The sequence below is a fragment of the Gasterosteus aculeatus genome, chromosome 20 (assembly GCF_964276395.1).
Source record: "Gasterosteus aculeatus chromosome 20, fGasAcu3.hap1.1, whole genome shotgun sequence".
Classification (NCBI taxonomy): Eukaryota; Metazoa; Chordata; class Actinopteri; order Perciformes; family Gasterosteidae; genus Gasterosteus; species Gasterosteus aculeatus.
The window spans coordinates 12,601,595-12,620,304 of NC_135707.1; the positions used below are offsets into that span (position 1 = coordinate 12,601,595).

The 18,710-nt window shown below is 42.8% G+C and overlaps 1 protein-coding gene across 1 annotated transcript in view; it reads left to right on the top strand.

The window, feature by feature from the left end:
* Window positions 1–18,710, top strand: part of cdkal1 (CDK5 regulatory subunit associated protein 1-like 1) — a 165,242-nt gene that overhangs the window by 44,874 nt on the left and 101,658 nt on the right. Inside the window, exons 5-7 of the mRNA XM_040164344.2 lie at window positions 5,855–5,951; window positions 9,824–9,872; window positions 14,311–14,431. Coding sequence (XP_040020278.1) covers window positions 5,855–5,951; window positions 9,824–9,872; window positions 14,311–14,431 — 267 coding nt within the window. The remainder of the gene's footprint in view (window positions 1–5,854; window positions 5,952–9,823; window positions 9,873–14,310; window positions 14,432–18,710) is intronic.

The window sequence follows — 18,710 nt, forward strand, 5'->3', positions numbered from 1 at the left end:
GAAAACAGCACGTCAGGAGAGGCAAGCGGACCTCCACAACTCGTCTTAGGTGCTTATGCGGTTCAAATCTATATTGTCTTTTAACATCACTTACCGCAACTCACTTTTATGGTGCAGCTTTTATGTAATTATCTCTTATTGATTAAATTAGACAAGGCGTCTCTTGTATTTTCTATTCCTTTCCTTGTTTTCAGCTGTCATTTCTCCCTTTTAATCTTGTTTTTTCTCCCAGTCAAGTGTCTCTTTATGGGCGCCTCAGCACTTTCTATCCAGATACACAAAAGGTGTGTGTGTGTGTGTCCTGTTTTAATCCTTCCTCTCTGTGATGAAGATGTGCTCTTCAACATTTTTTTCTTATTTTTTTGCCTTTTTACTCATTGCTAGTCGTCACTCCGTTGTTTCTCATTTACAAGTGCATCCATTCATATAGTGATTAATTTAAAGCATGAATGACACAGAAGTTGATTGGCACCGGATTTGTTTTGCAAAGGAAAGGTAATATTGTATATTCACCATGAAAAGAACTAGAGTTTTTTTCACTCGCATCACACTGCCTGAGACAGGAGGTCATGCTGAACGCTGCTTACTGAATAAAAAAGAGATATAATCATGAACTTAAAAGAGAATGATGGTATTTACTCTGTAGCTGTATGTTGCCTGAGGCCTGAACTGTATTAGATAACTTTCTGAACACAACAGTACACAAAGTTGAGTGTTAACATACAGCGGCATTGAGGAAACACCTCTCCCGACTCTCCCTCTGCTTCGTCTGTCATGTTTTCCGTATGATTATCTCCCAAAACATCCGCTTTTCCGTCCTCCCTCTGCTCCTGGCGTGTTTGTGAAGACGTGCTTTCGACAGTTTCCTGTCAATCACTCTTGTTCACGTGTCCCTCTTCCCCCTTTCTCCCAGCTACATCTCCTAGAAGCCCATGGTATAGTACGTTAACAGCTTTCATTTAGTTTGGTGTGTCAACCGTCAGATCCCACCGGCCCAGAGTGAGCTGCTGTTTTATTTATACTGTTTGTATTTCGACAGCAAACTTTGCTAGTGCACTTATTCGCAGAGGAGAAGCTGCATTCTCCATCAGAGTAACAACATGTGCTCTCCCCACATCCAATCAGTCTGTCAGTGATGAAGATCCATCTCACACAGGAAACAATGAATTATTCATTATACAAATAGACAACGGAACGGATGCAATGGATTGTGGTAGCCATTGTGGAATTAAAATGGGGACAAATTTGACGCACTGTTGTTGGAGAAGTTTGTGGAAGTGAAGAGTAAATACATTTGGTGTCCCTCCTTCTCCCACTTAATCGCACACGCGCACACAGACACTCATTGACACACCACCTCACATCTTAATTACTGAGGCTTGATGGGTACTTAACCTTACCCCGTGCTGCTTATGCTAATGCGGAGAGGTCAGCAGTGTGGTGATTGGCTGGCTCGCTGTCAACTCAGCCAGAAAACTGAGTGCGGATGAGGGAGGAGAGAAGGGAAGAGGACAGGGACATGTGGGGACAAAGAGAAAGGAGTAGCAAAAGTTGGGATGTGGTGGAAATAATTACATTTTGAACCTTTCGAAAACAATTAATGCAATTAATTATTGTTATGCAAAAATTAAATGCATAAATAAATATTCATACAGTACATGACACATGTTTTAATATTGTCTTGGGCTTCGGTGCGATACACTAAACACAATATAGATCTGTACTTCTCACTTGCACGCCCTTTTATCATTGCTCTCACCAGTACGACCCACAAGGACCATGTTTGGCAAGGAGCATATGGCTGTGTGTGTGTGTGTGTGTGTGTGTGTGTGTGTGTGTGTGTCTTTAATGAGCCACCTTCTTCCCCTATGTAGTTCTCTCTATGGGGCTGAGGGAGAGTCAGTCAGCGTGGTTACATGGATTCGAATAACTGGCTTAGTTGGACTGAAATCGAATTATCCGTTTCATGTAAACACCTTTGTCCGACTATGTGCGGTCCGACTACGATCCGACTAACACCCCTGGATAACTCGATCCGATCCGGTTGATAGTTCGACTATTGCGGCATGTAACGGTGAATCAGATAAGGAACTGGACTTCTCTCCGTTATCAAATCAGCCAATAGCGCCATTCGCATTCGCTGTACTCCTATTAACATCATGCAGAAATAGTAGAGTGATGTAGCTTCACCTTGCTCTCCGTTCGCCATCTTTCTCGTAATGTTGATGTTGTTGTTGTTGTTGGTTGTGGTGAAGCGGTCATGCGGAAATGGCTGTATCACAACCAGTTGTAATGAAAACAGCGCCACCTATCGTATCGGACATGACATGCTTTCGGCCATTGATTCGATGTATTCACTGCCATGTATATTGGGATAATAGCACCTCCCCCCGAAGGATAGCATAGTCCGACTAAGCAAAGATTCAAATTATACCATCATGTAAACACACTCATGGAAAGGACATTCACACAGTTCACGGCTGCCAGCATGTTTGCGACTCTCCACCTGTGCTTTCTTAGACGAAGCTTCAGGTCTTTGCACCGCGCAAATGTTTGACGACATAAAAATATGTATGCCTTTTAGAGATTGTATGTTGATATTCTCTCCGTGGATATTATTCATAACTACAAAATGAAAATCATTTTGAAATGACAGAATAAAGCTGGATTTAGAATAATGTGGTTGCTTTTACTTTAAACTAGAGTTGTGAAAATTTAAAGAACATCAAATTTGGGCTCATTTAGATTTAGATTTAGATACAATTTCCGTAGCAGGTGTGAGTAGCGCTATACATATCTATCTATAACCCACAAAGTATGGGCCAGTCTTTCACTTCAACTTCCGTTGTGAGAAGGTTGAGGAGGCCCTTATATAGGTCATGCAATGTGGCGCATCTTAATGCCTGCGAGTTATTCTGATCTCATATGTACAGCACAGGGCTCCTCCAAGTCAACCTGATCAATTCAGTTGGACTTTTAGTCCGCTCTAATTTGACTGAATCGCTGTGTCCACTCAGCTGTTAAAAACCAGTATGTACATACATGCTTACCCCAGAGGTTGTACATGTGTGCATGGACTTGTGTGTGCTTTTGCCTCTGTGGCCGTCGGTATGTATATGTGCAGTCTGTCTGGGGCACGTGGGTGTTCGGACCCGGTTTGCGGTCTTGAGGCTACGGAGAGCAGTAACACAGTTGACGGCGGGCTGCAAAGATTAAGGGCGAGGTGCCAAGGAAATGTGTGTGTCCTCTGATCTTGGGGGGGCATCTGCTCTGGTCCGGGTCACTGTGCACTGATCACTCGATCGGGCTCAAAAGTATCACCACGGCAACCGCATCCTACCATTCCGCTCTGTCTCGTGCCGTCCACAAACTGTGCGATGTGATTGGCCTGCTCCCCCCTGGGGCACCGCGGCGGCGGCTCCGGCGCTGTCTGCTCACTCGCTGTGTCAGCTATGGTTGCAATTCTGTGTGCGGGGAGCGAGTAGCGCATCAAAGGAACGTTTGGCGCATTTTTGCGCAGGCCGAGGCAGAGACGGTGTGAATTATGCAGACGCAGCCCCACTGGGTGTGTGTGTGCGAGCGTGTCCTTCATTAGGGACATTGGGATGGGATATAAGCTACTCTGAGTGGACAATACCCCCCCCCCCACTCCCCTCCTTTTTTTTTTTTCTGTCTCACTTGACACAGACTTAAAAGTTGTATTTTCTTTTTCCATTCGACTTTCTGTATTTACTAATTTTATTTTCTGCTTCTCTGTTTTCGAGATGTGTTTAGACACCCAAAAGGGAAATGGAGTGTATATTATTTCTTACTTTTTGAAATTAATGCAAAAGCTCAGTGGATAAAAGCAGTTGAAACAAACGCGCAGAGAGATGTGCATATCTGAAGACGAATGGATGTGCCGTTTCTCTGAATGTGCTGTTAAACCCGTTTTGTTTGTGGTGAGGATTTATCCAGCGGCTTTTCTTCTCTCCTCGTAAGGAATTGTGGTTGGCATCTTAAGTGATTTGTTGTTACCTGCTCAACACTTGTTTACGAACATAGATTGAGGAGAAAAGATGAGACAAGTCACTAAAATAAACCTGTGTAATAGCAGCTCTTTAAAAAAAAACCCCCACATCATTTCTTCCTTCATCTCTCTTCCCTTCATTCCTTCGCTCATCTCCAAGCAACTTAAGCTTTAATCTATCCCTCCCTTTCTCATTCACATGAAAACGTAAGCCGGCTTTGAATTGATTTGTCTACCGTAACTTTTCTTACCCTTTCCTCATGCTGCATCTCTCACACACGCGCACAGACACACACACCCACCCTCCTCCATTATCTTTGTTTTGCTGAAAAATACAAACATGGTCTGAATTAAAACACAACTGATGGTTTGCATCCAGTTGCTTCTCCTCCCACGATCACACACACACACACACACACACACACACACACACCGCCCCCTCCCTTTCTCTCTTGCTCCAGCTGTCAGGAGGCTTCATTATTAAAGATTCATGGCGGAGTCTGGGCAGCTCCCAAAAGCTTTTGTCAGACAGACCGAGTGTCTCAAATCTCACAGCCACTAACTGGAGGTGACATAAAGACTCTCATCCAAAGGCGCACACAGTCAAACAAGCGTGCGCACAGAGACACACACACACACACACACATGCACTTATTTGTGGTTTGCTTCACTCTTTTCCCTTTTGTGCAGCCCTATTTAATTGGAATCATCTTGAAAAAGTGATTTATTTCTTTTTTATTTCTGATAATAAGTCATGTTCAAATACCGTATCAGTGATTTTTACTCTCTTGCAGTTCTGACTCTTTCCAGGTGACCTATTTGTCATAAAAAATGTGTCTTTATCTTCTGTATTCAATTATGTTTTACCGGTGTTGCTAACACCATGGCTGTCATTGGAGACTCGCGTAACTGTTGATTCTTCCTCCACCTAACTCCTTCAACGCGTTGTTTTTAGGATGCCATTCAATAAAACAATGTCGCCAGTCAGAAACCCACACTTTTCGTTGCACAAACATAGCGAGACACGGCAATGCAGTTCTCTGCTCTCCGGTTACAGATGATCACATGGTTTGGTGATGAAAGCTACCACCTACGATTTACAAAACACTGGGATGTAAGAGATAACTATTTATACATATTTATATACAGATATATATTCATCAATTAATCAGACATCACTAATCTCAACTGCACCAAACTAAGAATTTTCATCTAGAAACCAAATTGAATGTTTTTTTTTTTTTTTTTTAATCCTTGCATACCTCTTTGTTTGATTCACAGGGCATTCCAAACCAGATTTGCATCATGTGAATTACCTTGAGTCAATTTTATTTGTGAACATTTCTGGAGGGAATAGCTAGCATACCAACCGTGAAAACAAAACGTGGTTGTTTCTGTTGTGGGACACTTTCCCAGGGAGGTAACGACTGTAAACAGTGCGGTTCAGACTCATGTGTTATGGCTCATTTCTTCTTAATACAGATAATGGAAAATTATGTCCCGTTTGATATTGCCTCCTCTATGTGTTTTCTATAATTGTTAAAGTGTGGGCAGGCTCTGTTGTTGAACACTGTTTGTTTTGATGATTTTGAGCCCCACCAAGCCATTCGAACACAACTAGAAAAAGACACCTTTTAGTTTTGTGAAATAAGTCCAATTTCAAAAGCCTTTGGCTTTACTCTCGTTGGATATTGCTGTGTCAGTATGTCAGCTTTAGAGAGTTATGGCAAAGGTCACGTGCACATGGTTGCTTTTATTTCTTTGGGAAATCAAATATGTTGCAGGAGTTGTGCAAGCTGTTGTCTACTAATGTTAATCTCCTCTATCCTTTATTTGTTTCTACAGAAAAGCCCAGGATCAGCAGAAAAAGGTGGTACTAGCAGGTTGTGTCCCTCAGGCTCAGCCACGCATGGACTACCTTAAAGGACTCAGCATCATCGGGGTATGTGTGTGTGTGTGTGTGTGTGTGTGTGTGTGTGTGTGTGTGTGCGTGTGCGTGTGCGTGTGCGTGCGCGCGCGCATTGACTTCCGTATATGGAAGTGATAATCCTCGTCATGAAGACATGTGTTCACAGCATATACCATATGTGTGCGTGTGTGTCCCTTTGCGGTCTACATTTGTGTCTGAAGGACAATCTTTCCGGACCCCACACACACACACACACACACACACACACACACACACACACACACACACAGAGAGGGATACATCCAGCTGGTTTGACCTGTCTTTCACCTGGTGTGTCGCTTCTATCCTGCACTCTCTGCCGTTTGGTTAATCAATAGACCTCCATAGGAGACACATCTACGCTTTCTAAGATGGGGAAGGAGGAGCAAAGGGAGGATTTGAGATTTGAGGACGTAGAAAAGAGTGAGGATACGTATAATGATTTGTTTTTTGTTTTGGTCTCAGTTCATGACTTTCTCCACACGCAGAACCTTTTTAAGTACCAGAGTGGAAAGGTCAGGTACAATGCCTGCTTTGCTGTTCCATGTGTGGAGAAAGTCAGAGGTAAGAAGCGAGCGGTGAGTGACGTGAAGACCTCACTGAGCCCTTGGCATAAACTGGCACATGTATTTATCCTGGGCATTCGACAATGATTCCGACTAGTTAGCATTCAGGTGAGTCAGGAATGCGGACATCACAATCACGATCGCTTACAACCCCTCTAGTGCAGGTATGAATAGATCGTCTGGCAAACTGTGGTATGGAATAGTCATTTCATTGTCTGCTTCACCTCGGTAATCACCGGAGGGAACTAAAACGGCACCCAGAGGTCATCGGTATGTAGCAGCAGAATGAGTGTCCCTCGGTGAATCCCTGTGCGTGTTTGTAATCAGAGGGCACTTTTCTATCTGCCGCCACTTTCCAGGATCAAGCAAAATCCTCTTGAGTCTCAAGTCTAATGCCCGTAACACTTGGGCATAAATTAAACATTTGAAGTTGGTAAGATGGGCCTTTTTAGTAGAGCAATGTAAACACATCCGTACCACATATAAAGATGTTTAAAGAGACATGAATCATCCCTGCATGCATTAGAAAGGCAATACTTAATTGAGATGTATCATACACGCATGCATTCTTTTGTTCACCCCATGCTCCCAGAAAACCCAGCGCAGCCTTCCAAATTACCACAGAGATCCACAGTCATAATTTGAGATAATCCTGAATTCACCTGCCTGCGTGAAAAAAAAAATGCCTCGTGGAAAACAGTGATAAATCAAGAGCTTGAAATAACCAATGTGGATTACTGCCACTGTCTTAAAAAAACAAAACAATGGGCAGAGGCTATGAGGGGCGTGTCCCAAATGTTCCGTTAAATATCCTTTACTATAAATAATGTAATTCTATTTAAGTAAACATGCCTCTGTGTAACATAATTACATTCAAATCAAGTGGCACGTGTGTATAATCTAATTAGATTCAGATAAACAGGCTTGTATATGTAATAGCCTTCAGGGCGAGGCTGAAACATCTGGGAAGTTTACCACTGCCGGCCCTTTCATTGTCATGAGTAGATTGGATTACGCGTTGATATACACACACAATGCTGTTCGCGCGCACATACACAGATACACACTGAAGGACACATGCATGAACAGGCACACATGGTAACACACACTGAAGGAGGGATATAGTATGCACACCCTCCCCTTCTGCATCCTTGGTTGTTACAATCAACCACACAATGATGGTGACAGTTGGTGGGCTATGCAAAATAGATGCAAATCACTAGCCGGGAATTTGTTTATAGTGATTGCACGAACGTCTAGATAAGGCCTGTAGGTAATGCGGAAAAGTGCTTTCCGTGGAAATCATCCAGTTCAATCACCTTTTCTTTGCCATCTTTTATGTGTATTAGGGCTCTGTTTTCCTGCCTGAGGTTGAAAGGAATGAGTGTATTGTGTGTAAGATGCACACAATACACTCATTCCTTTCACAGCAGCCTCAGTCACGCAAGGCCACAGTGTTGATCTTCTTTTAACTGGACATGTCACATCATGTATGTGAGACATATAGCGCACACGCTGACGCACAAACGGGCTTCTAGCTGGGTGATCATAGGATTTCAGTGGATAAGCAATGTTGCAAACATGAGAAGCGAGCACATCAGTCTCCTCCACATGCATGCCCCCCGGGTGTGTACTACACCAGTGAATATTGAGAGCCCAGTTGGTCTTCTGATTTTAATATTTTTATGAAAATCCTGGGTAGTTAAGTGCTCGTCACCTTGATTATTGTGAGCCTCTTATGTTAGACTGCTTCGTCCAGTGGAGGATGCACGCGGCGACTGAAAGGGAGCAACTTGGCGAACCGGCTACGTAAACAAAGCAGAGAAGCTCTAATTACAACACACACACACTTTCTCCTCACGTAGACATTACTCCACAATTTTTTTTTTTAGATAGCAAATAGTAGTTTGTTGCTATAGTAATGCTCTTTTGCACCTTTTAATAATTTTCCATTTTGTCCTTTATCCATAAGCCATATAGTCTTATTTTACCGCCATTTACCGTTAAACAGCTTTTACTTTAGATGCTCTCTTTGAAAATGTGTGCGTACAAATGATTGGTTTAAAGTAGACCTCTTATCTTCACTGTACATACAATAACTAATTGTAATCTGCGCTTGCCAATGACATTTACCTTAATCTGACCAAAAAGAATAGTCTGTTGACCAATGACTTTCCATGGAAGCACACATCCAAAGAAATTATTTTTGCATTTTTTTTTTCTTTATCACATTCTCCATATTCAAACATTATTCAAGGTGCGTGAAGCAGGATTTGATAAGAGCCATAATTGAAAAGTGAGATCTGAATTAATTGCTAAAACGTGAACAATACCCGACCCTAACTGTGGGTACAGAACACCCGCTGCTGCTATGAATAAGCCCAGATTGTCTGGCTATTAGAAGAAAATTGGTTTTATCTCAGTGTGCAACATGCATATAACTGCTGTCTGCAAGGCACAGTGTGCATCTGTGTGAGTGTGTTCTAAAGAAGGCTTACTCTGGGTAATGGGCCAGCAGGCGGTGAGAGCGTGTGCCAAGGGCTGGAGCATAGACCTCTAAGAATAGAGAAAGTGAGCAAATTAGAGGTGGAGGGGATGCTGGTAGAAACCAAAGGAGAAATGATGGCAGTTAAATAATTCTTTCCTCTCCTGCTTTTGTATCTCTCTCTCTTCGCAGCCCTATTATTACACTCGTTGTCTATTCACTCCCCAGATGTAGAGGGACTGTAGATTTTTAAAAACTGTGCAGTTCTCCGTGGAAAATGATGCCACCTAATAGTCTTTTTTGTAGCTATTCTCTCTCCTTCGATTGGTAGCTTTCGGTCCGGCTTGGCAGAGCTGCTGGCTTTTCTCCATTTGAGGCAATAAGAACTCCTCTCCTGCCTGATCATAACATGCTTCAGCTTGAGTCATTCTCTCATGATCTAAAGATGGGCTCTTTTCTTACCTGGACGCTCCTTTGTCTGTTTCCACGATTCCTCTTTCTGTGTGTGCCTCTTGGTTCTGAGCCATGAAATCCGAACACGCACCAAATCTCCATCTAACCCACTAAGTGCTTCGCCCCTTAGACACCTAGTGGGATTCAGGAAATCTATATGTATATGGAGAAAAGTTGATGCTATTGTATCTTTTCTACTTCTGTGTGAAAGGAAGCTTTCAAACACTCTGTGTGCATGGTGCTTATTGTCTTGTGCATATTTACATGCCTTGCTAAATGGGAGAGGATGTGTGTATGTGTCAATTGGACTTGGTTTGCATCAATAAACCATTCCCACGTATGTCTGTCTGTCTGTTTTTCAGGTCCAACAGATTGATCGAGTGGTGGAAGTAGTGGACGAGGCTGTTAAAGGTATTTTAAGAGAAACACACTGAAGTGCATTGATCTGCTAATACCTTCATGAACAAGAGCCCTTTCATTGTTGGGAGAGGAAATGTATGAATGATTTTCGTTGAAGTAGTCTGTCCACTTATTGACCGAATGTGAAGACCGAGAATGAATATATCACTTCCTGGAGGAGAGCACATGATCAAATAAAAATGGCATTAAATGTTGACGTCTAAATTTATATTTTTGGTATTTTAATTGTGAGCAGTTGTCAGTAATAAATGACTGCTAGAATGAAGCCATAAGGATCATATTCAAATATGTTCTTTGAGTTAAAATTAGCCCTACTACTCTTTCCTCTGGTGTAAATGTCATTAAACTAAATGCATTTAAAACACATTGAGCCCAACCCTGACTTAGAACCATTTAGATTGTGAATTTAAAAGGAAAGTGTTGATTTCAGATCTGTCTCGCTGTGTGTGCAGCTTATTAGGTGACTGACTGAGGAGCTCACTGACGGCCGGATGGACTCACATGGCAGTGATTAGGTCATCCATTTAAACTGTTAGTGAACCAGCGCTCTTCACTGTTTAATGAAGGTCAGGCAGAGTTTACAGTGGGAGAGTGTCCAGTCAAGCTGTCATACACCCCCAGCTGTTCCCTAATAAAGAACAGATTGAGTTTACAGTCTGTGTGTGTGTGTGTGTGTGTGTGTGTGTGTGTGTGTGTGTGTGTGTGTGTGTGTGTGTGTGTGTGTGTGTGTGAGAGAGTTACTGGTTGGCACTGCAGGCTTCACTCTTAACGAAGGACAGCTGAGCTGAGGCTTGATTTTTACAATGTGTCCTCACCCCCAAATTTTCTGGCTACACACACACGCACGTGTTTCATGTTCACCGCCCTCTCTATGATTCACGCTTTCTTTCTTCCCGTCATCCATCAGGATCTTTTGATCTCGTCCTTACCTTTCTTCCTCACGCCTTGGCCTTCTCCTTTTCCCGGTTCTGTCCCCTTTACTCTCCTTCGCTTCCTTTTTCCTCCCTTCTTCAGCCCCTCCAAAGAAACTAATTTTGCCAGTATCATTACAGTTCTTTATGACCTCGTATAAACGAAGAGCTGTTATTTCAGCTCTGAGGCCTGGGCATAAACCTTTAAGCTCGGGGATTTGACTTTCGTAATGGCTACTAAAATACTTACTTCAATGAACCACTAATAGATGCGGTTCTTTGCTGCACCAAGATTGCTTGCAGGTCTGTTTTCCACCTGACAAGGGTACTGGTTTGCTTTCACGAGCTGGTTTGGTGGCGTGTGAGACTCAGTATTTTCTTTGGATCCTGACTGTAAAAAACAGACGTCGCTCCATAGAGATACTTCACTAAAGTAAAACTGCTTTAATCATTTTCCATCTGCTGAAGATGAAGCTGAAGTTACAGCCTATTGTAAAAGGAAGGCCATGTTTTATCCTTCAGTTCTCGGGTCGGGTTTCGCATGCACACAGCGCTTGACATTTATACAGCTACGCACGTTACACCCGCTGTACACAGCTTATCTAAATCAATAGTTCTCTTCTTTTTTTTTTCTTTTTTTTTTTCTTTCTAGATCTTGATTTTCTCGCTAACAACAAACAAAGCATTTGCTTTATCTCGTATAACAATCCCACTGGCAGATATAAATAAATAAATAGAATGACACCCATGGATGCACATATCTGCAAAGGCCCCGTAGCTAGATTTCACATCTCGTGGTGATGCTTCTGTGTACAGAAGCCCACAAACAGAGTCGAAAAAATGGTTTATTCTTGTTTTCAATCTTGAAGAAATGCACGCTCCCACCTAAGTCTTATCTCTGCACCATTAATACATATCTGCTGTACCTCTTTTGTTTACAGGGCCTCCTAATATTGATCTTCTCTCACTAAGGGGAAAGCCTCTGATGATACCATTTCACCTGATATTCTTTTATGCTTCCGAGGTGGTGAAGATGTAGTCCGGGCGTGGGACATAGCATCAGGGGGCGAAAGGGTTAGACAGGCTAATGTATCTACTTCGCTGCAGAGCAGAGGCTATACGTCGTCCATGTAACCTCATGATCCTTATTTAACTGGGACAAACAAACTCAGCGCATCAATGCTGAACAAATGAGGCTGGAGGATAAACACATTGCTGATTAGAAAGCGACTGTTACACAGGAAATGAGGAGGAGGTTCAAAGAGACAGGTTGATGCACTCACATGTATTTTTAGTCATCTGAAGGTATCCGGAACATTGCCTTTTAATGTTCACACATGTGGAAGTGTCAAAGGCGTTGTCATAGCCAAGGATCAAAGTCTGTAGCGTCGTCAAGCCGAATTGACTGTTGAGTGCACTTTGTTTTCAAGGACCGATGTACTTTTCCAATAAGCCGTCATGTTGAGGGGTTAAATGACGAGCATCACTTTCAACCGTTGTCCCCTCTCTCCAATGGGCCTCCATCCCCGGACCCTGCGTTTACTGCCTTTACTGCTTCACAATCAACAAGACCACCACATATGAGACACCGGTCAACAGGTCAACCTTTTAGCTCCCCATCCCTCTGACCCAACAATCCATCCAGCCGTCCCGTCTGTGATACATTTTTTCATGCCTCCAGATTTGCCCATCGCAGCAGTGAGCCTCCCCAAACAATGTAGTTGAGATGAGGAATATGGTCACATTTTGGGGAGTTTTCCCCATTCGTCCACCTTCCATTGAGTTTGGCTCCGGATTCATTCCTGGCGTGATCCATGCTGATCCTGGGATTATTTCTTGGGTCATATCGACAGGGGCCCTTTGACTGTTTTCATGATTTAGGAGGAGGGACAATCTGATCATTTTGGAAAACATCTGGAAATCAAGTACTATATTTACAATTGGTTTCTCATGAAAAATCTGTGTATGGAATTACCTTAATGCCTCTTTTCAGCCAGTGAAGCTACACATTTCAAGGTCCATTGTTGGACTTGAACATGGGATCCATTATTGTTATGCTCTGCCACTGGGTGCTTTAGACAAAATGCTGTTTTTCTTCATTTTTTAGCATCTGTTGATTGTTATCATCCACAGTGGGATAGTATAGGTTCACATTCCAGTTTTCTTCTTAAATGAACTGGTTAACGTTTTCACTTTTGTTTGGATTGGATGATTAGTGTTATCAAGGTTCAAACAAAAGGCTGTTTGCTAATGCTTTTAGTGGGAAATGGGAAGACGTTTAAACCTTGAAGCTTCATCGCCAAGAAGAAATGCTCTCTATAGCCCTTTTTTTTATAATTGCCATTCCCTTCACTTTGTTCTTTACTACATGGTACATGTGTTGATGAATCGTATAAAAGGGCATGAACTGGTGGAATGGGGAATCTGACGTTGAAGGAAGTATGTATGAATTGATCAATCAACAGATGGACCCGCGGTTACGGAAGGAAGAACGTTGAACGCATGCATTTTAAATCCGTGATTCTCGTCGAAAGATGGTTCGACTGATATAAGGACAGATGGCCGGAGGAAAGCACGGCCAAATGTGCTTTAAGTCCCAGCTGTTTTCCAAGAGGGAAGTTTTCTCATCTTCTTGCTTGTACTGGGATATTACGCCTGGTCATGCCTCACCGATTGGCTCTTTGTCCTCCTGCGGGGCAGATCGTCATTTTTATCTACCAATTGATCTCTATGCTCCCTGCCCTGAGCCCACCCTCCCAGGAGACCCATGTAAAGCGGATGAAAACAGGAAGACAATTCCATCCCTCAACGCCTCCATCTCGCACACCCTGCTGCTGGTAGCCTATGAAACACAGGATGGTCGTCTCCTGTTTTTAGCCATTTGCCTCGGCTATGGATTTTCATTCGCTTACAACGGGTGAAACACTACGTTTAGACTAGTGAATGTGTGCAGTTGGTAGAAGATTTAATGGAATGGAATGGTCCTTCATTTATTAGATTCCTTCCCCTAATAACAATCTTGGTAATACCAGTGCAGCTCAGCTCAGCGAGAGTATCACGTTCTCGCCCCACTTCCCTCTGTATTCCACATCTCACGTTCATTCCTAATTGATTTAAAGTACACTAGATATGTGTGGTTTGCCTGTAATGTCATATCCTGCACAGCTAGACCTTTTTTATGTCTTTCCCCTTTGACCATTCCTTTACTATACGATGTGTGCCGACAGGCTGCTCTGTCCGTTCCTGTGTCCTGGCTACGCTTTTTATCGAGTAGAGCTCCGGATAAAAGAAAAGAGTAGAATTAATACTTTGATATATTTTTATTGTAAATGTTGGATGTAAATGTGTTTTGGTTGAGTGCGTTATGGAAAGAACTCTGAATTTGTCTTTTTTTCCTCTTACATCTCCTTTTTAGGGTGAAAAATACGTCTGACTTAAATATAGTCATTTGTAGCGTACAAATGACTCGCAATAGGAAAGGAATGAGTCCTGAAGTGATGTTTTTTTTTTTTTTTCAGGGCACTCTGTTCGTCTTTTGGGTCAGAAGAAAGGTGGAGGCCGTAGGCTCGGCGGCGCTAGACTGGACCTGCCCAAGATCAGGAAGAATCCTCTTATTGAAATCATCTCTATCAACACAGGGTAGGAAGTCACACAAGCGAGAATCATAAAACATTCAGCCTCACCTGTGAATACAATTTCACAGCTTCCCTTCTATCCCAGTTTATGGTGTGTGTTCTCTCCCTCGCTCTGTGTGTTTGCTCAACCACTTAAACAGAGCCCCTCTGTGCTTCTAATTGTATCAATTTCACATAGCTTTGCAGGTGTTGTGCGTTTGTGTATGTAGGTAATATGTGCCTGTTTGACTCATAGAAGAAGTAAGAAAAACGCAGATATCTACATAGACCTCATTCCTTTGTTGTTTTTTTCCATCAAAGCCGACGTGTTGTGTTTTATTTTTCCCTGTTACAATCCTTTGTCGATTTACCGGAGTGATGTGGTACGTCGCTGGCAGTGAGTTTGTTTAAAAGAGCTTCTCTTGTGTCCGGTTTGGTTACTTTTTCATAAACAGATTGGATTGGGCTGACGGATAGATGGATGCACATATGGCAGATAAATACTACGGAGGGATGGATGTCTAGTGGGATGGACGTGACCGCTTTCACGTTGGTAGATGCACAGACACTCGGAACAACAGCCACTTTTTTATGGGCTAATTTCATGTTGTTTACAGGCCTGTGTGCCTCTACTAACCCGCGGGCTGTATTCTCACTGGGCTAGTTAAAAAGGGGTTACGACAGATTAATTCCACTGAGCTGGGCCCCCGCTGATGATGATCCATCACTCCTCCTCCTGCACGTCTTCAATATCTGTACACTGACGACCCGGGCGTCACAAAGCGAGGGTAAATAACCTACAGACACAGAACTGGGGATCCATGAGGCCGGAGATACCCTCGGTTTGTAGGAAACCAACCACCATCTCTAGACATTGCATCTATTTATTTGAGCGTTTTGTAAGTACATTTGTTAGTGACGGTAAGGGACGACTCAACATTCTACTGAAGCGTCCTTCTCGACGTTCTTGTCCATTTTTAATCATAGTGAATCAAGAAGCCTGTGACTCAGGTTTTTTCCCTGCCAGATTGCGGAATCTAGGGGTCTTATGATTATTTTGGCTGTGATAGGGAGGCTGTGGTAACATGTTTAGGCTGCATGGTGATAACATCGGCTTGCTGTGTACAAATTTGCATTTCTATTATTGTTGAAGGGGAACAAGGACAAACACCAGGAGAAATCTAGTTCCCACCTCATATTCTATCGCTGTTATCTAAAGACGTACGTTCTCCCAGCCGCAATTCAAAGACGCATCAATTCAGAAACCCTGTGAGTGCTTTCCTAAAGACAACCTAAAGAGGTTGTCCTGGCCCTGCACGTTTGTGAGCTCAGTGACTAAAGCTTCTTAGACCACTCTAATCTAATACGCCAAGGAGAACAATAAACCCTACTGGCCGAGCCGTACTGGCACATCCACTCAGCACCAAACGTGTCATGTCTTTGTGACCTAAAGAAAATGGAAGTTTTACCAGTATGTGCCAATTTTCCCACACTGCTTCCCTGTAGACCGTTGCCTAAAATGGCCTCCCGTGTCATATGACTGGTTAATTGCTGGTGTTGTTATGAATAGCTGTAACAGATGCAGACGCACAGTTTGTGGCTTCCTCGCAGCTTCTGTGTGTCATATTGATAATTGCTGCTAAACGGATCTCAATTCTTCTCAGTTCCTCCTCTCACACCGACTCTGTCATTATGACGACTGCAGCGTGAATACCTGCGTTTCTGGCTTTGTGTGCTTGTCGGACCAAGTGCGCTTCTGTAGGTCTTCCGGCCTGGATGTGTGCGGTTGGATGTGTGTCAGTCCTTTGCCAGCCTTCCTCCAGCGGGGGGGGGGGGGGGGGGGGGGGGGTCGGGGTCTTGTGTCTACTCATAATGAAGTTGCTGTCTGTTTTTTGGAGGCCGCAGGGACCACACGAAACGCGAAGACACGGCGAATCGGCTTTTGAAAAAAAAGTCTCTTGAAAAATGTGAACTTAATGGGTGCTTTTGTGTGATGAGTCCATCCCGGCGTCAGGAGTTTGACGCGTGCGTTTGTGTATTAGGCTAATGTCTGTTATGTGTTCTGTTTTGAAATAGTCTTTTTTAAATATTCTTTTGAGGCAGTAGTGACATCATTGGTGACATTTGTCCGCAGAGGAAACAGAGAGATCTTTGTTTGACCCACAGAGACGCACACATGCACAACATCAGTTGCAGTTGTTCTCTAAACTGCCTCTGTGCCAGAAGAGAACATTTAAAGCTGTTGCTTTGTAATGGGTGTGTGTCTGTGTGGCCTTTTAGTGTCTCCAGTTTGTCTATTGTGCGTGAACATGTGGGATGCGTCGCTGTTTTCCAACCAAATGTCAAGTCGATGTCGTGCTAAAGGCCACCAGGGCTTTTGGAGATAATCTGCAAATCCTTTAGAAAGTTTAGAATCTCAAACAAGAATATTATGTGTCTTACTTATGACACATTTACGACTTGTTTTTTCCTTCGGTACAATGACACATCATGGTAAATGGAATACAGCTTAACCATTAAGTATGGTCAGCTTGCTGATTTAACCCACGTTGTGTTTGATTATTAATAATGCTGGTGTTAAATCACCAGGCATTCTTCTCTTTTCTGTTTTATACAGAGCAAAACCCTCAAACCTTCAACCACTTGTTGGTCATTTTAATGAGATGAACATATTGTACCCCACCCACACCCCTCCACCCTCCCTCCCTTTTCTTTATTAGTGCAAATCTTCACATCAGCCTGGCTTCACCTGGGGCCACCGATCAAAATTTAATTTCACGTTCAAATTGATTTACAATATTACTTTCATTAAGTTGCATATTAATTTCATTTAGACCTATTAAATCCAGATTAGATTGGAGTTTTTTTTCCCTCACGCAGTTAATTTTATCCCCATCAGAAAATAAATTCCAAGGTAGTCCAGCAAGTCCTCAAATGCCCTCTGGCTTTGAATTAACAAGAACATTGTCGGGTTTCTCCTGGGCCATTAGCCCAGTTATTTGGATTAGTCATAACTTGATTCATTGATGAGCAAAACACCCTGATTAGTTCTTGGAAGGTGCATTCCAGAACCAGCATGTTGCACCAATGTTGTTGCTAAAATCCAGTGAACAATTTGACTATGAACAACATTTAGAAGCAGATTGTTTGCACAAACAAGATATGTTTAACAATTTAAACTCCAACCAGTGATATCTAATATATTTGAACAAGAAACTCAAAAACTAGATTTGGTCCACGTAATTTATTTAAATGAATCCGGTCTCAAATATCCTTAAAGAACAACATCAGTGGCCTTTTATTTTTAACACCATGAATAATAACTTAACTAAAATCCAACTAAATCAATCCATGGTAACATATTTGAGCTATTGTCTTGTTTTTGATAAAGGTGAACTTTTAAACAACCGCCATCATTCCTACGACCCACACACGCATGCACCATAGTCACCAGTGTCACAACCGCTCTATAGCCACTACAGACGAACCAAATGTCATTTTTCACATGCAAAGCTTCTATCCATGTTTTCCAATAAAACTCTGAATGTCCGCAAATAAACGTTTGGATTTGCAACAATGCAACATGAATCTCCTCTGGTAGTGCAAGAGCATGTTAGCAGGTCTGCAGAGAGCCACGAGGTAAAGGAAAGGGTAGTAGTTGATGATTGAGAATCAAAAAATACAGTAAGTGAATACAGTCGAGGCCGTGTTGGTGTTTACCGACATGCCCTCAAATCACTCAAACCTCCTCGTGCCCCCGATGTTGACTCCTGCAGCTGATGTTGGGCTCTTTAATTGGCTTGCTTTCCATTTGTCAGCATTTAGGTGTGGGTTCCTTCTTACGTGGTTCCTTTCATAGCTTCTCTAACAAACTGATGAGCCTGAGGGCACAGGCAATTTTTTTTCATACAGCCTGCAACTGGAAAAAAGACTGTCCTGTTTAGTGTCCCGGTTTTAGCACTCTCAATACTTTAGGGAAGGTGGTGCGTGTGTGTTTTGCCCGGGGCAACACTAACGTTCCCAGCTGGCTGTCTTTATATACGTGTGTGTGTGTGTGTGTGTGTGTGTGTGTATGCTGACAGCGATAGTAAAAGCCGGTTTGTGACAAGTTAAATTGTGACGCTTCAGCATTATAAACAAGGAATTTACAGGCACTCTGTCAGAACGGTTCATTAAACTTGTGTGTGTCTGTTTGTGTGAACTATTGCCATTATGCTTCAGGCATTAAAAAAAGCACTTTGTTCCACAGTAACAGCTCATTTTATTTCATTATCTGTCTCTTTTTAGCCATGTTTTCGCCGGTC